The following is a 19,914-nucleotide window of genomic DNA, read 5'->3' as shown; positions in this document are numbered from 1 at the left end:
AAAGGGAGCAGAAATGGACTAAAATTAATTTTCTCCCCAGGGGAGCGACCCTTGCCTACGAGGTCACTACCCATCTGTAAAAACAATCCCTGGTGCCTAGTGGGTCTGCCCCTAATTCAAATTGGCCAGTCTGCCCCAAAGGGGGGCAGAAATAGCCTAAAAAAAATTGTCCCCCAGGAGAGCGACCTTTGCCCCTTGTATGAAACTGACATTAAAAAAATCCAAGATTGGCCTAAGAAAAATAGGTAAAACTGCCCCCAAGGTGGCCAGAAATGGCCTAAAATAAAATTGCCCCCCCCCCCCGGGAGCGACCCTTTCCTAAAGGGTCACTCCCTTTGCGTGAAACTGAGGTTAAAAAAAGAGAGTCCCTGGTGTCTAGTGATTTCTGCCCCCCTTGGAGGCAGATTGGCCTAAGAAAAAAAGACGAGCTGGTCTCGTCCCCGGCACACTGCAACCGTGGCCAAGAGCAGCTCGTCCAGGGCACTCAGGGGTTAAAGTGGACTTGTAGCCCACCCATTACTTACCCTTGGTTGCCTTGATTGTCACTTATTTGCTTGCTTCTAATTCGTTAGCATGTGTGGGCTTCACTTCCTCTTCTTGGGTTTGCCCTCCCCTGGTGCTTGGACCTACTACTTCTGTCCTTCCACTGTTACTACTTTTTTCTTTTTGTTTAAGCCCTCTAAGAGTGAATGTGTTTTCCTACTGTCCCTCCCCTAGATGTTTCACTCTCTCTCTGTTTGCCACCCCACCCCCTTCATGTTCCTTCAAAACCCCTTGCGTTGAGTTGATTTGCTTTGCTTATCCCAAGCTTATCTGGCATGTCATATTCCATCATTGCTGCACCTCCGTACTTCTCTGTTCTAGATACCAGTCTCCTTTCAGATATTTATCACACTCTCTTTCGCCACACATACCTTCTGCTTTCCTGTCTCTCAGGTCATGCCCAGCCTACTTGTGCTTGAGTCTTCTGGTTCCTGTTGTTCACGTTAAATAAACGAAAAGCTTGAAAGACAGAGACAACTACTAAACATGGAAACAGCTTCGCACCCTCTACTGCTATGTACTCCCTTCCTTGTGTTGCTTCCCCCTCCTCCATATTGTTTTGCGCTTCCCATATGGTTTTTCCCAATCCACTATTTATTTTTATTTACAAATCCAACTCCGATTGGCAAACATAAACTAAATTATTTGCCTCACTTTGTGGGCGCTCATAGAAAATGACACGGATAAATAATGTTTTAAAAGCCGTGCTGCACAGCATCAGGGATGCTATACAACATGACTACAGTCACTGGCAATGCCGACAGGTCCCAAAGGCGAGACCTATTGGCTTTACCAATGCTTGTTTTACTTAACTCCCACCTTCCGACCAAAGCTCCATTCACTATAGCAGGTGACCAATGAGAGATGTGTGAGCAACTTTGCACGAGTAGTTTAATACCCGATGACTGTGGAGCATTTAAACTTGAGTTTAAGATTGGAGCAGTCATTGGTTTAGTTGCAGAGTTGGGGTTGGCTGCTGGGGAAGAGCTGGGGTGTGCTGGGACAGAGTGTCTTGCAGAGGAACGAGACAATTCAGATCATACGGTTTTACTATATTGCGACTGTACAATGAGGCATTGGAAATATGGGAGACCTTAGACTGGCCAGCCTCAAGATTCTTTTACCTGCTCATTCAATATGAGGTAGGTCTGTATACATTAGTATGAAAAGAACTAATGATCTAAATAAGCAGCTATGTAATTTTGAGACAGGACGGGCTCAAGTGGTCTATTTGTGAGTAACAAACCTGATGAAAGCAGAACATACTTAAGTAGGCAGACAGTGAGGGAATCAATACTATATTAATGTCTTATGTCTTATGCAACAGTAGTTTGCATGCTGTTGTGCAAGGCTTTCCTCCTGAAGGTCCAGATCCTAAGAAACAATGAAGGTGGGTATCACTTTAAGGTGCTTTCTACAGCAAAGCAGTGCCCCTTCTAAATAATTGTGGCCCAAACCGGGATTACCCTGACTTCTTCACTTTCTTTGCATCTGTAACTGTATCGATTCTACATGGGTGATTTCAACTTGAACCGAACCTCTACTTGGACAGATCTTCTCCTGCTTCTCACACATTCATAGTGAAATACATTATCACTTCAGTCTGTGTGCAGTACTTTTGGTCAGGTGGACAGCTGGAGATATATTTATGCCAAACAGTGGGATTACTCATTGTACTTTTGGGTTCCTAAGACAACAGATGAGATTTCAATGACAGAGGTAGGATTCTGCACACATCAGGATTGTTCCTGATCACTCCTTTTTATCTAATTTCTAAGGCATCAAAATACCATATATGAATACTACTGCCAAAGTCTCTTCTGGATCTGCAGTGCAGGTTCATAGTAAGGTAGAACATTAATTAGGTCCACAAATCAGTTCCAATCGGTGTGTTACACATGTAAGTTGGATGCAATAGGCATTTGTTAGTTGAATGGAGACTCACTAAGTGAGTTGACAGTGGGCATGCAAGTCAAATCGATTAGCACCACACAATTATCAGATGTGTGTTGTGGGTCAGTGGTTGGCAATGCCAAACTTCTTGATCTCTGGTGACAACACACAGCATTTTCTGATCATCTGTGCAGATAGAGATATTAAAGGAACTAGGTCAGACAACACATGGAGGGAGACAAGTCAGGATAGATACTGGCTTGCATGAACAGTAGGAAGGTGGGTTTACCTACATTCATGCTCTAGTTATATTCACAAGCTAGGCAATGTGACTTGACATTCTTGGACACTCAAGAAGTTATGCAATAAGAGAGGATTCTGAGATTTCAGAAGGGCATCCCAGAGAAAGTGTCTACAGGGATAGCGTTGAATCTGGATTTTATTCAGAATGACACGACAATCTACAATGACACCTTTAGAAACTTTGCACTAAATCATTATCCATCTGCTTTTTGCCCCTATCCTTGTGGAGGATGCCACTATGGTCATACAATATTCATAATATTAATCTATTGATATTGAACTGTGAAAGGAAGATAATGGCTAAGGTGTTCTTCAGCAAGTGCTGTCCAGTGTTATCGCAGCTAGTTCATCCAATCAGTCTGGGTTTGGCACTGGAAAGGGATATTATATAGGCACTTAAGACGGAGGAGGCAAAATGGCGGCCAGGACGGAAGCTTGAGTTAGAGTTCTGACCCGAGCCCACAAGAAAATATCCTGGTTGGCGCTCCTGGGCGGCCGCACAGGTGAGGGGGGGGGGGGGGGGGCGGTGCAAGCACCCGGCGGCCCCCAGGAGTGATCTGCGTTTGATCGTGTCGCCTCATGAACCGAGCGAAGGTGCGGGCCGCGGAGGAGCTGGGGGCCGTGCCGATGCAGCACACTCAGCGAGGCGTGGCTGACACGGAGGCAGCGCGGAGCATACTGTGGTAGGCCCCCCGGAGGGCCCAAACTCGGGTTGGTGGACGAGGCCGAGGGAGCGCCCAACCCCTCGGATCGCAGAGCCTGTTGTGGAGGGGGGGGGGGGTTGGTGCGCTGCTTTCGCCTCCCACCCTGCGCTCTAACTGCCGGCTGAGAGCCTCGCCAGCTGCCGCTCCACAACTGGAGGAGCGGCGCTAAGAGTCAACATCTCGGCCCGGGGATCGGCTGGGAACAACTGCCGTGGGGTGCCCCCTTCTGTCCCCGGCACGGGTGGAGGAGGCTGCGGCGGAGGACCGCGTGCACGGGGCGGGCCTCGGCGGAGGAGGGCTTCCCTCTCCGTTCCGTTCCCCCCCGCCCCCCCTCCTGGTTTCGGCCGCGAGACGGATAGCTTTGGCCCCGCATTCACGGAGGGGGAAGATGGGACGCGGCAGCGTGGACAAGAGAGAACAGGACCAAAACCCCTGAGAGGACCTCAGCGAATGTAATTGTCAGCTGCCGCAGGCTGAGGTGTAGACTGTGGGCACACCTACCAGTAGGCTGGCAATACTAGAAGCGGCAGAGCAGGGCACCTCACACAAGGAAAACGCAACACACCACACAGCGGCACCCCACATGGAGAACCAAGGTGGATTACTGCCCCTGTGTGATCACTAAGGCCTGCGGGACCCGAGTTGTTGCAGGCAGAGGGAGCCGGAGGAATGTGCTGAAAAACTGCCCCCCCCCCCTCCTGTTCTCTGCGCGGTGAGTACTGCAGGCCGGGCTGGTTGTAACGCGCGGGGAGGCCCAACTAGCGGCATGCAGGGGTTTCAGCTGAGGGCCACGGCACGCAGCCACGCTCGTTGCGAGCAGCCTACTCAGTGCACACTATGGCTGGAAGAACTAAATCTGCGAAAAACCAAGACCGACTCTCATTGGGTTATTCAACAAGTGACCAGCAGCTGGCACCGACTCTGCAAGCACTGGAAACCACACTACAGGCCCACTCAACCCAATTTGAAAAAGTATTACAAGCAATAATGGACACTAAAACCTCTCTGGAGAACAGGATAGACTCAGTATCACAAGACCTAAATTTGCTTAGAGTGGATCATCGTAACTTGGCGGAGAGAGTGAAGTCAACGGAATCGGAGCTAAAAGATTTGAACCCCTCGGTCTTGGCTAACCAAAAACAATTACAACGGCTGGATGCTGAGGTAAAAATACTATGGCGCCGCGCCGAAGAAGCGGAAGGCAGATCCCGGCGCAACAACGTCCGCTTCTTGGGATTCCCCGAAAAGCTAACAGAGCAGAATACAGAAATAATCTTGGAGCAATGGCTGATTGAGGTATTAAGTGGGACTCCGTCGAAGTTTTTCTCTGTGGAAAGGGCACACAGGGTACCGGGGAGACCCCCGGCCCCGGGTCAACCACCCAGACCTCTGATTGCGAGACTCTTAAATTACAGGGACCGCGACCTAATTCTACAGCAATTCCGCAGCAAAGGCCCATTCCGATACGAGGCCTCAGAAATTAACGCTTATCCAGACTTCACTCAGGAGGTGCAGAGACAGCGCAGCTCATTTGTGAAAATCAAACAACGCCTCCGCGAGCACAACATTAAATATGCCCTGCTTTTCCCCGCAAAGCTGAGAGTAATATCAGACGAGCGCACCCATGTATTTAACTTTCCCGAAGATGCTTGGACGTGGCTGCACGCCAAGGGCTTGGCGCGACCCCAATCCGGAATAGATGAAGGAGAGGAATGGCTGCCCAACCCAGTGCGGAAGCGCCCCAAGAAAAAAACCAAGGGCCAGCCTACTGAACAGCAGGCAGCTGAGGAAAGGGCAAAGGCCTTGAAAGAAACTCCTCTGCATACACAAAACACCTTTGAGGCACTCCGGGAGGCTTTGGCGGACAGCCCAGATTCCGACTCGACCAGCTCAGCCTCCACGCTCACAGAGTCACCTGCGGGACTGAAGCTCACGCTGCGAACAGCGGACCAACTGTAGCCGAGAGATGCCGGCCGCCCCCTTCGCCCCCCCTCTTCTCTTACCCCCTCCCCCCGCAGAGTAGAACGACAAACCCGCAAGGAGGTACAGATTAACTTTACGCGTACCTGCACGCTGAAGAACTTCGCTACGGCCCATGAGTAACCTCTGACTATTTAACTGCTCCTACTGAAAAGAAGGTTTAATGTCTTTGGTCGTCCTGTCGGGGCGGGGGAGGTCGGCCCGGGAGCGCCCAGATGTACATGCAGTCCATGGCTGCGGAAAGTTGTGTGCCCCACACGTGAGCCGCATCTGGTTGCTAACATGGCTGCTCCTCAGGTATTCACATGGACACAAAGTTTGTTAAGTATTAGTGTGTTTGGTAGCTTGATATTAGTTAATAATTTGGGGTTGAGTGTCAGTAGAGGGAGTATATGGGGATTAATAGTTAAGTCGAATTTTAAAGGTCAATATAAAACACAGGTAATACTGCTAGCGCTGTTACATTTGAGGACACACCTAATTGGGTTGGAGGGGACTCACGAGGACACAGTCAATAGCTGGGTGATATGGACAGGCACTACACATAATGCGAAATGGCGTTAAATGCTAATCCCTCACTGCATAAATATGATATAATTACGTGGACTGTGAGAGGCCTGGGCGCTCCAAGCAAAAGAATCCGGGTTTATGACCGCCTCAGAAGTCAGGCGCACACATAGCTATACTACAGGAGACACACTGCCTGGAGCCTGACTTGCGGGAACTACGAGAAAGATGGGGCGGACAAGTGGTGGGCACAACGTACTTGGCATTCGCCAGGGGAGTGCTGATTTGGATAGCAAGCGGGGTTCCCTTTGTCCAAACCTTACAGACAATAGACCAAGGGGGCAGATATGTGGTAACAGAGGGGCACCTAGATGGGAAGCAACTGTCAATAATTGGCATCTATGCCCCCAACAGTGCGATAGCCGAATTTCTGGGCACACTCACCCCAACATTATTAGTAAACCCTGAAGCCCCAGCTATTTGGAGGGGCGATTTTAATAGCATCCCGAACACAGAATTAGACAGGTCAACCACTACCCCGAAAGCAATACTAAATAGAACAGCTAGAAGCCCCTTGCTTAACTGGGCGGCAGATATGAGAATATTTGACTTATGGCGCACAAAACACCCTCAGCAGAGGGAATACTCATTCTACTCAATACCCCACAAGGTATACACAAGGATAGACATAGTACGGGGGACTCGGGATATCTGCGACCTGACGAACAAGTCAGAATATCTGGCCAAAACATTATCCGATCACTCTCCACTTAGAATAACTCTGAGCTGGGGCAGGAGACGTTCGCAGATCCCCACTTGGCGAATGCAGGGTGAGGCCCTCCAGGAGCAGACGTACAGGGAAGGATTAAATGCAGCAGTGAAGCAGTATTGGGAGATTAACGAGGAATCCACCAGCTCCAGAGCGTCAGAATGGGAGGAACACAAGGTCGTAGTCAGAGGGTATTGCATTTCAACCAGCTGGGGAGTCCGGCGCACGATACATGCGGAAATAAATAAGCTAGAAAAGGAACTGGGGGAAATAGAAAAAGCGGTAGCAAATAATATGACTCCATACACAGCGCTAAAAGAGATACGAACAAAATATAACGAAGCAGACTTTCGCCTTCGGCTGCACGATCATAAATACCGTTTAATGCGCTTACATTCAGAGGGCGATAGGTCTGGCAGACTGCTGGCGTGGCTCCTCTGCGAAAACCGGCAGCAATCCCCCATAGGGACTATAAAGGGAGCCGCAGGCAAAATGTTCACCACACAGGAAGAGATTAACGGGGCGTTTAGGGAATATTACACAAACCTATACACCAAACGCACAACATGCACACCTCTACAACTACAGGATTTCTTAGCGGGCTCCCCAATGGCGCAATTATCACTGACAGACAGGCAGACACTAAAGGCTCCATTGACACTGGAAGAGTTAGATAGAGCAGTGTCGCAAATGCCCAGGAATAAAGCCCCGGGAACAGATGGACTCCCAGTAGAATACTACTCCACATACTCGACACACTTGAAGCTGCACTTGCTAAAAGTGTTTGAGGAGGCATGGTCGAACAAAACTCTACCTCCAACATTAAATGAGGAAATGGTGGTGGTCCTCCCTAAACAGGGGCGCGATCCTTCCGATGTTAAATCCTACAGGCCATATCCCTCCTGAACCTAGACTGTAAAATACTAGGCAAAATCTTGGCCAACAGGTTGGCCCCCCCTAATTCATACGGTGATACATGAAGACCAAAATGGCTTCATTCCAAAACGTAATACCTTCTTAAACATCCGCAGGCTCCTGGGGGTACCGGGCGACACCCCCCCCGGAGGCGCATGAAGAGATGGTACTGTTGTTAGATATTGAGAAGGCATTTGACACTCTGGAGTGGGACTTCCTGTTCGCCACTATGCAGGGCATGGGAATAGGGCCTATTTATATACAATGGGTACAGACGCTGTACGCCAAACCACAAGCCAGGGTAAAAACAGGCGGGGTCATATCTGAGAGTTTCTCGATCACAAGAGGCACTAGACAGGGTGTCCCCTGTCCCCCTTGTTATTTGCCATAGCGATGGAGCCGCTGGCTACCCGAATAGTGCTATGCAAGAGAGCTGGGGTGTGGTCAGAAGTGGGCTACACCACAGTATATCACTGTACGCAGATGATGCACTAGTATATGTGCGGAACGGGATCAAGACAATACCCTTAGTAATGTCACTCCTGACCGAGTATGGGGACTTATCTGGGCTAGTGGTGAACTGGGATAAATCGTGTATATTTCCGCTAACTAGATGGTCACCAGCAAGAAAAGCGAACGCCCCGGTTGGCCGCTTAAAATGGTGCTTCGATACATTCAAATACCTGGGGGTGCACATATACCATAAAAACGAAGACCTTAGAGATGGGAACCTAGGGAGAGCACTGGCCTCTATGAAGGGATCGCTGCGGTTCTGGACCAAACTCCCACTCTCGCCCCTGGGCAGAGTGGCATAGGCAAACATGTTGTTGCTGCCTAGGCTATTATATTACTTCGCGGCACTGCCACTCTGGGTCCCCAGGAGCTTTTTCAGTGATCTGAATGCAGTTTTACTGCAACTCATCTGGGGTGGAGGCAGGACGAGGGTCGCACTCACCACACTGCAATACCTGCTCGCTGCGGGAGGGCTAGGGGCTCCCAACTTTGAACTTTACTATGCGGCTGCACAGCTACAGTGGATACTGAACTGGTTGCATAGGCCAACAGAGGCGGAGTCCATGTGGCTCCGGGTGCGGTTAAACGGGACACCACTGATCACATGGTTAATGAACAAAATTCCTAGAGGGGAACTCGGCAACCCGTTGATGGCAGTAGCTCACATGTGCTGGCAAAGGTACATACAAAAGGGCCACAAAGCAATTCCATACTCACCTATCCTCCCACTGGAATTGATCCCGGGCTGGGTTAACGCAGTGGGACCACACTCACTTAAGCCGTGGACCGAGGCTGGAATAACAATGGTTGGGGACTGCTTCGAAGAAGGGAAACTGATGTCATTTGAATCCATCCAGGCCCTCACGGCGGTGAACCCTGGGCACTTTCTGTCCTACTACGCCATAAGCCACCTAATTAAAAAGACGTGGGCGGCTGGGGACGGTGAGCCATCGAGTTCTCCCACACTGCACCATATGCTGCAATTTGACGATCAAACAAAAATAGTGACACATTTATACAAAACCTTGAACAAACCCCCTGAGCCTAATCTGGAGAGAACGAGAGAAAGGTGGAATGCAGTACTCACTGACCCGATATCGCAAACGGAATGGCCGAAAGCCCTCTATCATACTCGGGGGGTATCCAGAAACCCTAGGTTTCGCTACACGCAATTCAATTACACGCACCAAGCATACCTGTGCCCAGCCAGGATTCACTGTATGTTCCCTGGCTCGACGTCGGCCTGCCCGCGATGTGATGCTTCAGAAGCACACTTCTACCATATGGTATGGGAGTGTGCACACATATATAGGGAATGGAGTGGAGTGGTAGAAGAGGTAGCAGAACTAACAGGACTGACACTTGCAGCAGACCCCAAATCCTGCTTGCTAGGGCTGAAACCCAGAGAAAAGAAGCATAGATATTTTCATAAGTTTGTAGACCTAGCATTCGTGATGGATAAAAGGTTGATAGCGATGAACTGGAAGGCGCCCAGGGCACCCGACCTGAAAGCCTGGCACTCCCTCACACTGTGCTGGACTCGGACAGAATCTCAAGTTCTGAGCACACTAGCACGGGCGGGACGACAACACACGGGAATGGAAACCTGGGAAACACTGGCAGCCCGCCTAGAGGCAAAAAATTATGAGAGGCTGCCTTGAACCAGACAGAGTCATGGTCCGGGCGCCGACCCGACCAGCACTCACTCAGCGGAAGCTTAACCAAAATAACACCCACAGAACAACCTGCGAAAGTGCCGAGAGCCCACACCTGCTTTTCAGAGTTCAGTGACACTCATAACCAGCACTCAGGGTAGAGCACACAAGCAGCACGTGCACATTGAATAATCAGAAATAAGCTTGAGCCCCCCCTCCCTCCCAATATAACTAAATAAGTGTTATTAAGTTACAACATCACTCAGGGGTCCTGTGTCGGGACCAATAGGTGCCACAAAGAATGCTTCTCCAATCTTGCACGGCAGTTAAATATGTATACTGTAAGTAATAATAAGACCTAAGTTTAGAGTGGAGTGTTCGTTTGTTCTTTGCATTGCATATCATATGTATTTCCTTTTCTTTTTCTTGATCCTGTTGTGCTCCTCTCTTCTTTTATGACATCACGAGTGGAAGCACAATTATAACAAATCCACAAAATCCTTTCAATGTAACTGCATATTCATGTTGTAAAGACTTGCATTAAAAATTCAATAAAATATATTTTTAAAAAGAAAATATATATAGGCACTTAAGAAACTTGCTTTTGGTTATGGTCTGTATCACTGGGGAGTATCACAAGCCTGCAGTTTCCATTTGATACGTAGAAAGACTTTGACTCCATCAAATGGCAGTGGGTACATAGGGTGCAGCAAGCAGTGGGCATTTGTCAACGTAAGCACTGCTGGATTAGATAATGCCCTGTTGTGTCAGTCAGGTCCAACAACTTTCTGTCTTCTTTTCTTAGAGGCTTGGAAGCTCCTTTTCAAGTACATTATACACCCTAGGACTTGAAACACTGAACATTGATGTCAGAGGCACAGCTCTAGGGGAATTAGGAGTGTGATTGTGGATTCACTAATTTCACTATATGGAAGCAATGTATTGTTTATAGCAAGCCATACATCTAGTCCCATAACTTAGATTCGGAAAACTCCAGTCCACTGCTAAACTTACAATGAATTTCACTATGTTTGGAGCCTTTTCTCTTATGGTGATTTGGATACTTTGCACATGGACAGGGAGATCAACATTTTACTGTTATATCGGACATCAACTAGATGAGTGGAATAGACTACTGTTACTCACCATGGGAAGGACTGACATACTAAAGATGATAGTACTACATAGAATGTTTTATGTGTTTACAAACATCTATATCTTATCCCTAAAGCTACTTATATGACATTGGGGAAATATGTTTGGACATGCAAGATCACTGGGATTGCATTGGTGGGATAGCTGTTTCAAGTATACTCCTGTTTCAAGTATACTGCTGTACTATTGGACAACTCAACTACAATATATGACTGGATGGTTTAAAGAATGTCTTAACGACTGACTGATCAGCTTCGTAATGGGGAATTAGTAAAGCAGAGAGACACATTTGGAGCTATGGCAGGCTCAAACATGGAGGGTTGCATAAAAATTGTGGGGCTCTTCAGGGGTTCAAGTCAACCAGCAAATTAGTAGAGGCACACAAATTTGATAGAAAATAGATATATAATTATATCCAGTTTCAAATTTACTGGGCGACCTCTCTTTCAGTATAATTCTTGCCACTCTTGATACCACAGCTAAAATTAGTGGTCAAGTTAAACGTTTATAGGGATTAATGAGGGCTGCCAGCCCTTGAGCTTGTGAGTTACCAGATGAATGGGGAGATGCTATTTATTGATTACAATGTTGCATACATAGTTACAGTTCAAGATTCTACACATGAGCTGTACATAGATGCATACATATAAAACGTTTTTCTGTAATACTCTTAATAAATTGTTAATGTTCAGGATTCTACATAGGGAATATATATGACCTTATGACAACACAAATTTGAATCAACTGACTCCAGCAACTGTTTCTGGGCATTACAGAATCACTTGTACACTTGATTCAGGAATGCCCCACACGGCAGAATTATGGGCAGAGGTTTGCAGGAAAAATAATTAATGCAACTAAGAAGATTGTGCATTACTGCATTGTGTATCAGAGCTGATAACCAAAGTAGAGGAATCAAATAGGCAGTTCTTGCATGTGTCTATGCTATTGGCCACTTCCAGGATTGTTCTTTGTGGAAGTAAACAGACTCCCTGCACGTGCCTCTACAAGAAAGACATTTACAAGAGGCTCTATCATGACAAATATGCAGAAATTATAGATGGACACAGACCATTTGGGACCGATATTGTGAAAACCTTTTCTACTCCGTGGAGTGTTTAGTTGATGGGGATGATTAATATGGTAGACTGCTATGGTTTCAACCCAAGTATCTGTGTACTCAATGGTAATTTCTGAGGTATCTGTGAGGTAAATGGACATTCCTAAATATCTTTTCTGATTTGAGCATCACATGGACAATCAGAAATGTACTCCCTTTTTTTGCTTCACCACGTAACCTTTACACTGGAAGTCATGAGATGATTATATACTATGTTCAGTAAGTGTTTTTGATTTAGCTTATATTTCTTACAAAATCACCATACAAACAAGTTACAATGTAATTTGTTTTAAAATCTATGAATATATGCTTCATACTAAGAAAAAAATACCCTTTCGAGATGAAGTAAAATGATTTAATTTAATAAATAGTTAACATAAGCATAAAATTACAAACCTTTATACAATCATTTATCAACCTAACGTGTAGTTATTTATCTCTGATATTGTAAAGATTATTTGTACATTAACACAATCAATGAAATATGCGTTGTTATAAGAGAAAACCTTTAGAAAATAGAATGATAATCCCAACTTTTCTGCATATTTACATTAAACGGTTTGCAAATACTGTATTGAAGAGTGAACTGAAGCGCTGATCTAAATTGACATAAACCCATAAACTTGCCAAGCAAGATATGCTATGCAACAAATAGTAAAGATGACTTAAAATACAGTAACAGCATTCATTTCATAACTCATTTGTTTCGTTTTGCTAATGAACCTAAACTTCAGAATGGGCCATTCACAAATTATAGGACAACTTGCAACAATTATCAATTCAAGTCATTTAATTTTATGGTTATGTCCAAATTTTTACAAGCAGGCATGTGTTTCTTTGACCGCAAACATGTAGGATGAGCTTCACCAATTACCACCGCTCACACCTCTGATCACTTCTGAAACGTAAGTATAGCCATTGTTTAGGGCTATATACCCTACTTTAATGCCCTTAGTTAAGCCAGGCAATTTGTGCAGGACACACAAATATGAACATTTTAAAAAGTTACAGTGGGTGGACAAAATGACAGTAAGTGGGAGTTCACAAATTAACAGTCCACCTCTCACACACACACTATATATATATATATATATATATATATATATATATATATATATATATATATATATATATATATGGCTGCACATATGCAAATTCATGCATGAGCTTGCGTGTCTTCTGCTCATACGGCAGCTATACAGGGCATATGTCTTCATACACACAGTTGAGGTTTCATGGGACACACATAGAAAATATAGAAAATACATGTACGTACAAGCTACACAGATTATTTTCAGCAGGCAGTTTCTCATAAACAACTTTGCAAAGCTTAATTTAAGCAGCAAGCACCTCAGAATCCCGGAAATGACTTATCGAGGTAGCAAGCATGAAAATAGGTGTCCTCATTAGTGCCCTAGATTTTATTCAGGGGGTTCTTGCCAATGAAAACACCATAATGTGTATTTCACTACGGTATCCTATAGACAGTCATCTCTCATGTATCACTACAAAACTTTACAGTATTGTTTCTCAAAAGCTCAAGGAGATCGGCATTTCAGTCACAATACAACAATGACGAGGATTTTCTCGTGCTCGCTCAGGAAAGGGAGCTACTCTTAGGACTGCTTGGGGGCATACAGTCTTAGATAAGCATTCTTTGTCTAATTGAAAGGAAAGAAATACTGCTAGGTGTGTTTACTTTTGAACTGCCAGCATTTAAACCATAATTGACCAAAGCCGGAAGGCATAAAATGCGTTACACAAAATCTTCTGGGTTTATATTGCACAGGTGGGTATTTTTCACCTATTTTAAGAACTAGGTTAAATACATTGTTGGTGTATGAAAATATATAGTGCAAAAGATAGTACTCAAGAAGTATTTTATGAGGCTTCCGGTTTGTACTATCAGATTCCTGCTTCAGTGAATCTTCTTTAAACTGTAGCACTTGATACTAGTTTTGCTGCTCCAAAGTATTGTAAATAAAGGTGCAGGGACAAACAGAAGGCTTAAACGCCAAGGTAGTTCAATAAAACTGCTCGAAAAGCTAATTCAACAAAGTACATTTGCCAACGCTGAAAAGCGTCCTTGCTTGGAGTGTTTTCTTCTAGAATTACACATTGTAGAAAGCTACAACATTCACTAGAAGGGTGCAGGTTTTATCCAGCACCACCTTAAATGGTTGCCTGCAATCCCCAAGTGTCAATGATGTTGTACATCTCACCTCCTTCATGTATACTTTATTGTCTCCAGCAGATTTCACTTTAACCGACATTACTCATAGTCCACAGTATGTGTTAACAAGTAAACCACATATCCAAATAGATTAACGTTGGGTATACAACATTCTGTACGCTGGGTGCATATGCATACATCATTAGAGCACCCGGAGACAAAGGCATGGAGACAGAAAGAGAAACAGTACAACATAAAAGAAAAAAATAGTATGAGAAAAACATCCAAAAAAAGGCAACAGATCCACTCTAGGCACGCAAAGTCTTATTACTAATGAGCTGGCAGTGACCGTGCTTTCAGATGTTTCTTGAACGCAAGAGGCAAAGTAATCCACACGTAAAACGAAATGACACACTCATGACCCAATTACAAAATGATGACACCTGGTGTATAATTGACTTGTAAGTAGAACACTAAAAAAAGTGTAAGAATTAAAAGTCCGGCAACCAAAAGCTTGGGACAGTAGTACAGTTTGAAAGCAAGGCATGTGCACTTTTTACGTCAGTGAACTTCACGGAGAACAAATTGATAATGTGGGAGTCATGAGAGGCTGCGTGTGGTAAATGGCTACATGTATGCAAGACACGGGGTGTTTGACTCTTAAGAGTTACTTTATATTGAAAATAATCTGGCATCAAGTGAAAGCTTAAGCAGTTTAACTCGTATCAACACCAAAGGAGAGTTGTCAAGTCAAACATGAATTATCAGATGTCCTAAATTCTTCACAAACCCCTGTGTCCTACATCTATCTTGGTTTTCTTTTTTGCAGCGAACAAATGAGATTTTATTCCATATATGCAACAATTCCCACCTCGAGCGTGAATCTTAGTCCAAAGTCACACCGTCACAATTCAAAAACAGTCCTGGTAAGTGAAATTCTGATTCATAAGAACAGGTGCCCACCTATTACTGACATTAAATAAGATGGCACAGTCCCCATCCTATTTACAATAGCTGAAAACAATGTTGAGTAAGGGGGCTAAGCCACAAGGGTGCACAGACAGCCTTCCTTGTAGGGTTGCCAAATAAACTATCCACCAGTGAACTACATCCTATTTGGACATGCTTTGTACTGTAAACTTAGAAACCACATGCCACTTAGACAAATTTTCAGTCACAGGTGTGCACAGATTCAACAGGCACACAGAAACGCTATACACCAATGCTCAAATGAGCACCATATGGAATCTCCTTTCTGATGCCACAGGCCTGTAGAGCTTAAGGAGTTTGCTTGTTCTGCTCTTGAAAAGACTGCTTAAGCTAAAGAGTTTGCAGGTCTCTCTGAAGAGTGTCAGCCAACACATTGGTCCTGTTCACCTCGAGCGCCTTAATCAAGAAAGTTGCCAGCACATGTCAGCATCAATTGGGCTACATTACTTAAGCAAGAAGAATGGCTGTGAAACCTCCTGTTATTATAGGTTTTGTCTGGTAGTGGTGACACCGGACAAGATGAAAGCACTGACTTCCTACTATACCTTAAGACTGAAACTTTACTTTAAGACTAAAAGGAGAAGTAGTCTAACTGCCTATGCTTCTTAGACATTGGAAACTCACTATAATGCCCTCAGGTGGGAGCTCTACAGTGTCAGCATTACAAGGCAGGACGAAGGTGTACTTTGACATTTTTACCAGTTATGTGAGTTGCCTCAACTGTGATTCTTTCACAGGTCATTTTTCCGAATGACCACAAATGTGGAGAAATCTTGGACTCCGAGGAGAGCCAGTAGGCAGATCCACTCTACTTGCCAGACTAACAATAAAAACAAACCTACAAAGGTCTTGCACACCCACAAGATAATTGTGTCAAATAATAATGATGCAGAAAAGTAGTTCTAACAGGACTTTGAATTCTGTGACCAACATAAGTAGATTTGAAAGTTGCAGGGCTATCTCTTCAGGAGTTTACACGTGCTTTCACAACTACAGGCTTCTGCCTACCTGCCCAAATCCTACTCCCATGGCCAGGCTCCTTCCTGGAGCGCTCAAGACACTACCATTGATAGGATCTAGCCCCCAAAACCGGTCAGTGACTGTCACGGAGACAGGTTTATCCAATTAACTGTGGTAAGAATGAGAATTTGCCGCTTGACTTAAGTCTCTAGGACCGAGCAATTTTTTGACAATTTTATGGTCACGACTGTTACATAAAACAAACTGAAGTAAGTAGACAGCATATCTGATGTGGTTTTAACATTATGCTATGAATATTTGCAGGCTTCCACTAATACTGAAACCGTCCTCCTGTACACCTGTTTTTATAGGGTAATTCTCATTCATAAAAAATACAGGTGGTCAGAGTTCGGTCAGGGCAAACAATCTCCCAAAGTATTTCACAGTATCTAAAGATGCTAAAGGTGCTAAAACAAGAGAGGGTGCAGCCACGCTAATACCCCCAAGTTCAAGTGAAACTAAAAATATGGTCATAAAACCTTGCAAGCAAGTAATGTGACAAACAAGTTCTTGTAAGAATTCTTCCAGTAAATAATTTTTTTATTTTCCATCCTTCAAGAGCTTCTAGCTAACTTCTTGCCAGTGGGACACACACTGGGCCTAGGTGCTGTAACAGCTGGTTAACTCTGCACAGGTCCTGGATACACTGTGGGCTCAACTACACCGCCTATTTATACTTGTCTACATGAAGCTTGTTCAAAAGGATTATAAGATAGTGACAGCTACTATATTACTTTAAATTTTCAAACTTGATAACTCTCCATCGGAATCACACCAAGCTACTTAGTGGTTTGACTTTTTCACACTTTGACACTGCATTAGAATTGTTCCATATACAAAAAGATTGAGGAAACTCTGAGCTTCTATGTCATTACATAAGCCCTGGGGTTTTCCAGGCGATTATGCTGGAGAAAAAAATGGATTGGCTAAAAGATCTTAAAGCAAGGCAAATAAAGAGCACTTGATGGAAGATTACAAAAACTTGCTTATGCACCATTGTGTGCCTGCACAGATGTATCAGAGTAATTCTTATTCATCATGGAAGATTATCATCTTCTTGGTCCACTCATAAAACTACCTGGCAAACGGTAACAAACGTTTATATGAGGACTGAAAGCTCAATTTCCTATTCTTAGATCAACTAATTGTTCTTGTTTGGCACCTTTCACCAACAAGGTCTAAATCTGCCATACCCTTCAGACTCCATCTTACCCAAAATATACCTATTGAAGACGCATTTGTTTAAAAAAAAAAAAAAAAAAAAACACGTAAAAGAAATACACAAATGACAAAACTAAATTCATTTTGCAATAGTGCCTGGAAACAATATTTTACAACAGTACGTTTCAAATGCTTTCTTTTCACACAGTCTGGACAAAGCACCTCATAACACGTTTGTGAACTTATGTAAAGTTGTGGCTAAGAACTGAAAAGAAAAAGTATGTGCTTGTAAAAACTACAATGAAAAGATGCAGGCATTTTAGATCATACAGGCACGTAGAGAAATAAATAACAAATGTAAAACGAGAGGAAGCACACACAGGATAAGCACTTAGGCACAATTTTCCTTTTTCTATCTTAAACCAAGCTGTGTTTATTTATCCTTACTTTCTGTAAGTGCTGCTACTGACTGAGGAATTATTCTAAAATAAAGTTGAACCGAAGACACAGTAAACACAACCAGGTCACAGTTACTTGTTCCAGGGTCTACGGTTACGTTTAGAAGAGTTTTCGTGACAGAATACCAGAAAAACAGACTACTGACTCTTTACGGCATGAGAATTTAACTTCTTTACCATTTCTGCTGAAATTCCAGCTCTTGCACAATTCAAACCAGAGATCATTTGTACTCTGATGCACATAACTCAAGTTTCAAAGTGGCCTGGAAACAAACATACTCAATTGCAATCCCATGTTAGCCACTGGACGTGTATGATGAAATGTGAATGTTCATATGTTAACCTGAGAAAATTTTGCACAATCCCATCTCGTACTGTGAACACTATTCTGCACCATGCATTTTTACTCAGTCTTTGTACTACCTAAGCACATATGGCACAGAGGTCCGCTTATATACTGAACTCCGCTATAAATTAAAATATATACAGGGCGTACTGAAATATATTTCAGCATACGATTTCTTCCTTCTTTCAAATATTCACATCCGATTTGTATTCAATCCTCCACATTTAACTAGCAAACTATATGATAGTTTGACGTCTATGCAGCAAATTATAACACTTAATTAAAATATATTTGTCTAATGAATAGGCTGTGAAAACGCCCATCAAATAAATACAAACATTTCTAATTAGCAGGTAAAGATTTACAGTATCTTCATTATTTTTTGAACTGGTGAAGCCGGTGAAGATGAAGGGATATCAGAGAGCAGAATTGATCAATGGAGAACCAGAAAATGTAGCGTTAGTCAAACTTCTGCTTCAATTTCTTCTGGAAGACAGCTGGTAAAATAGACAGCACCGCTAAAATAACCAGAACAATGACGGAGTTCCATGAAACAGCTTCTCCGGCTGTTGTGAGCTGAAATAGCGTTGTTCCTGCTTTAATTGCTATAAACGATGGAGGTGCAACACCTACAACAGGGGAAAAATCGACACAGCACCTTCATCAAAACATCCTCAAACGCATTAAACAGACAGAATGAAAATGTCACTTACCCAGTGTACATCTGTTCGTGGCATCAGTCGGTGGAGATTCACATGTTCTGCATAGCTCGCCATCTGGTGTTGGGTCTGAGTGTTACAAGTTGTTTTTCTTCGAAGAAGTCTTTCGAGTCACGGGACCGAGTGACTCCTCCTTCTGTCTCCATTGCGCATGGGCGTCGACTCCATCTTCGATTGTTTTCCCCGCAGAGGGTGAGGTAGGAGTTGTGTTGTAGTAATAGTGCCCATGCAATGGAGTGACTAAGTATGTACCTATTTAAGGCTAAAATAAAATATATACAAATATACAAAGTTGAAGCTAACTTCCGAATTGCTACAGGCTCCCGGGGAGGTGGGTGGGCACATGTGAATCTCCAGCGACTGATGCCACGGACAGATGTACACTGGGTAAGTGACATTTTCAGTTCGATGGCATCTGTCGCTGTAGATACACATGTTCTGCATAGACTAGTAAGCAGTTATCTCCCCAAAAGCGGTGGTTCAGCCTGTAGGAATGGAAGTGGTTTGAAATAACGTTCTTAACACGGCTTGACCTACTGTGGCTTGCTGTGCGGATAGCACGTCTACACAGTAGTGCTTGGTGAACGTGTGTGGCGTAGACCATGTGGCTGTCTTACATATTTCTTGCATTGGGATGTTTCCTAGAAAGGCCATGGTAGCACCTTTTTTTCTGGTTGAGTGTGCCCTTGGTGTAATGGGCAGTTGTCGTTTTGCTTTAAGGTAGCAGATTTGGATGCATTTAACTATCCATCTGGCTATACCTTGTTTTGATATTGGGTTTCCTGCATGAGGTTTTTGGAATGCAATAAATAGTTGTTTAGTCTTTCTGATGTTTTTCGTTCTGTCAATGTAGTACATTAATGCTCTTTTGACATCTAATGTATGTAGTGCCCTCTCAGCTACGGAATCTGGCTGTGGAAAGAACACTGGTAGTTCCACTGTTTGATTTAGGTGGAACGGTGAAATAACCTTTGGTAAAAATGTAGGATT

The 19,914-nt window shown here is 44.2% G+C and overlaps 1 protein-coding gene across 1 annotated transcript in view; it reads right to left on the bottom strand.

Annotated features, from left to right (window-relative positions):
* Positions 1-15,055: 15,055 nt before the first annotated feature.
* The window catches only part of TMEM41B (transmembrane protein 41B), an 85,838-nt gene continuing 80,979 nt past the window's right edge, over positions 15,056-19,914 (bottom strand). The window contains exon 7 of the mRNA XM_069223635.1: positions 15,056-18,834. Within this exon, the coding sequence (XP_069079736.1) occupies positions 18,665-18,834 (170 nt within the window). The 3' untranslated portion in view covers positions 15,056-18,664. The remainder of the gene's footprint in view (positions 18,835-19,914) is intronic.

The sequence above is a fragment of the Pleurodeles waltl genome, chromosome 3_1, assembly GCF_031143425.1.
Source record: "Pleurodeles waltl isolate 20211129_DDA chromosome 3_1, aPleWal1.hap1.20221129, whole genome shotgun sequence".
Lineage (NCBI taxonomy): Eukaryota > Metazoa > Chordata > Amphibia > Caudata > Salamandridae > Pleurodeles > Pleurodeles waltl.
This window is presented reverse-complemented; position numbering and strand designations above follow the sequence as displayed.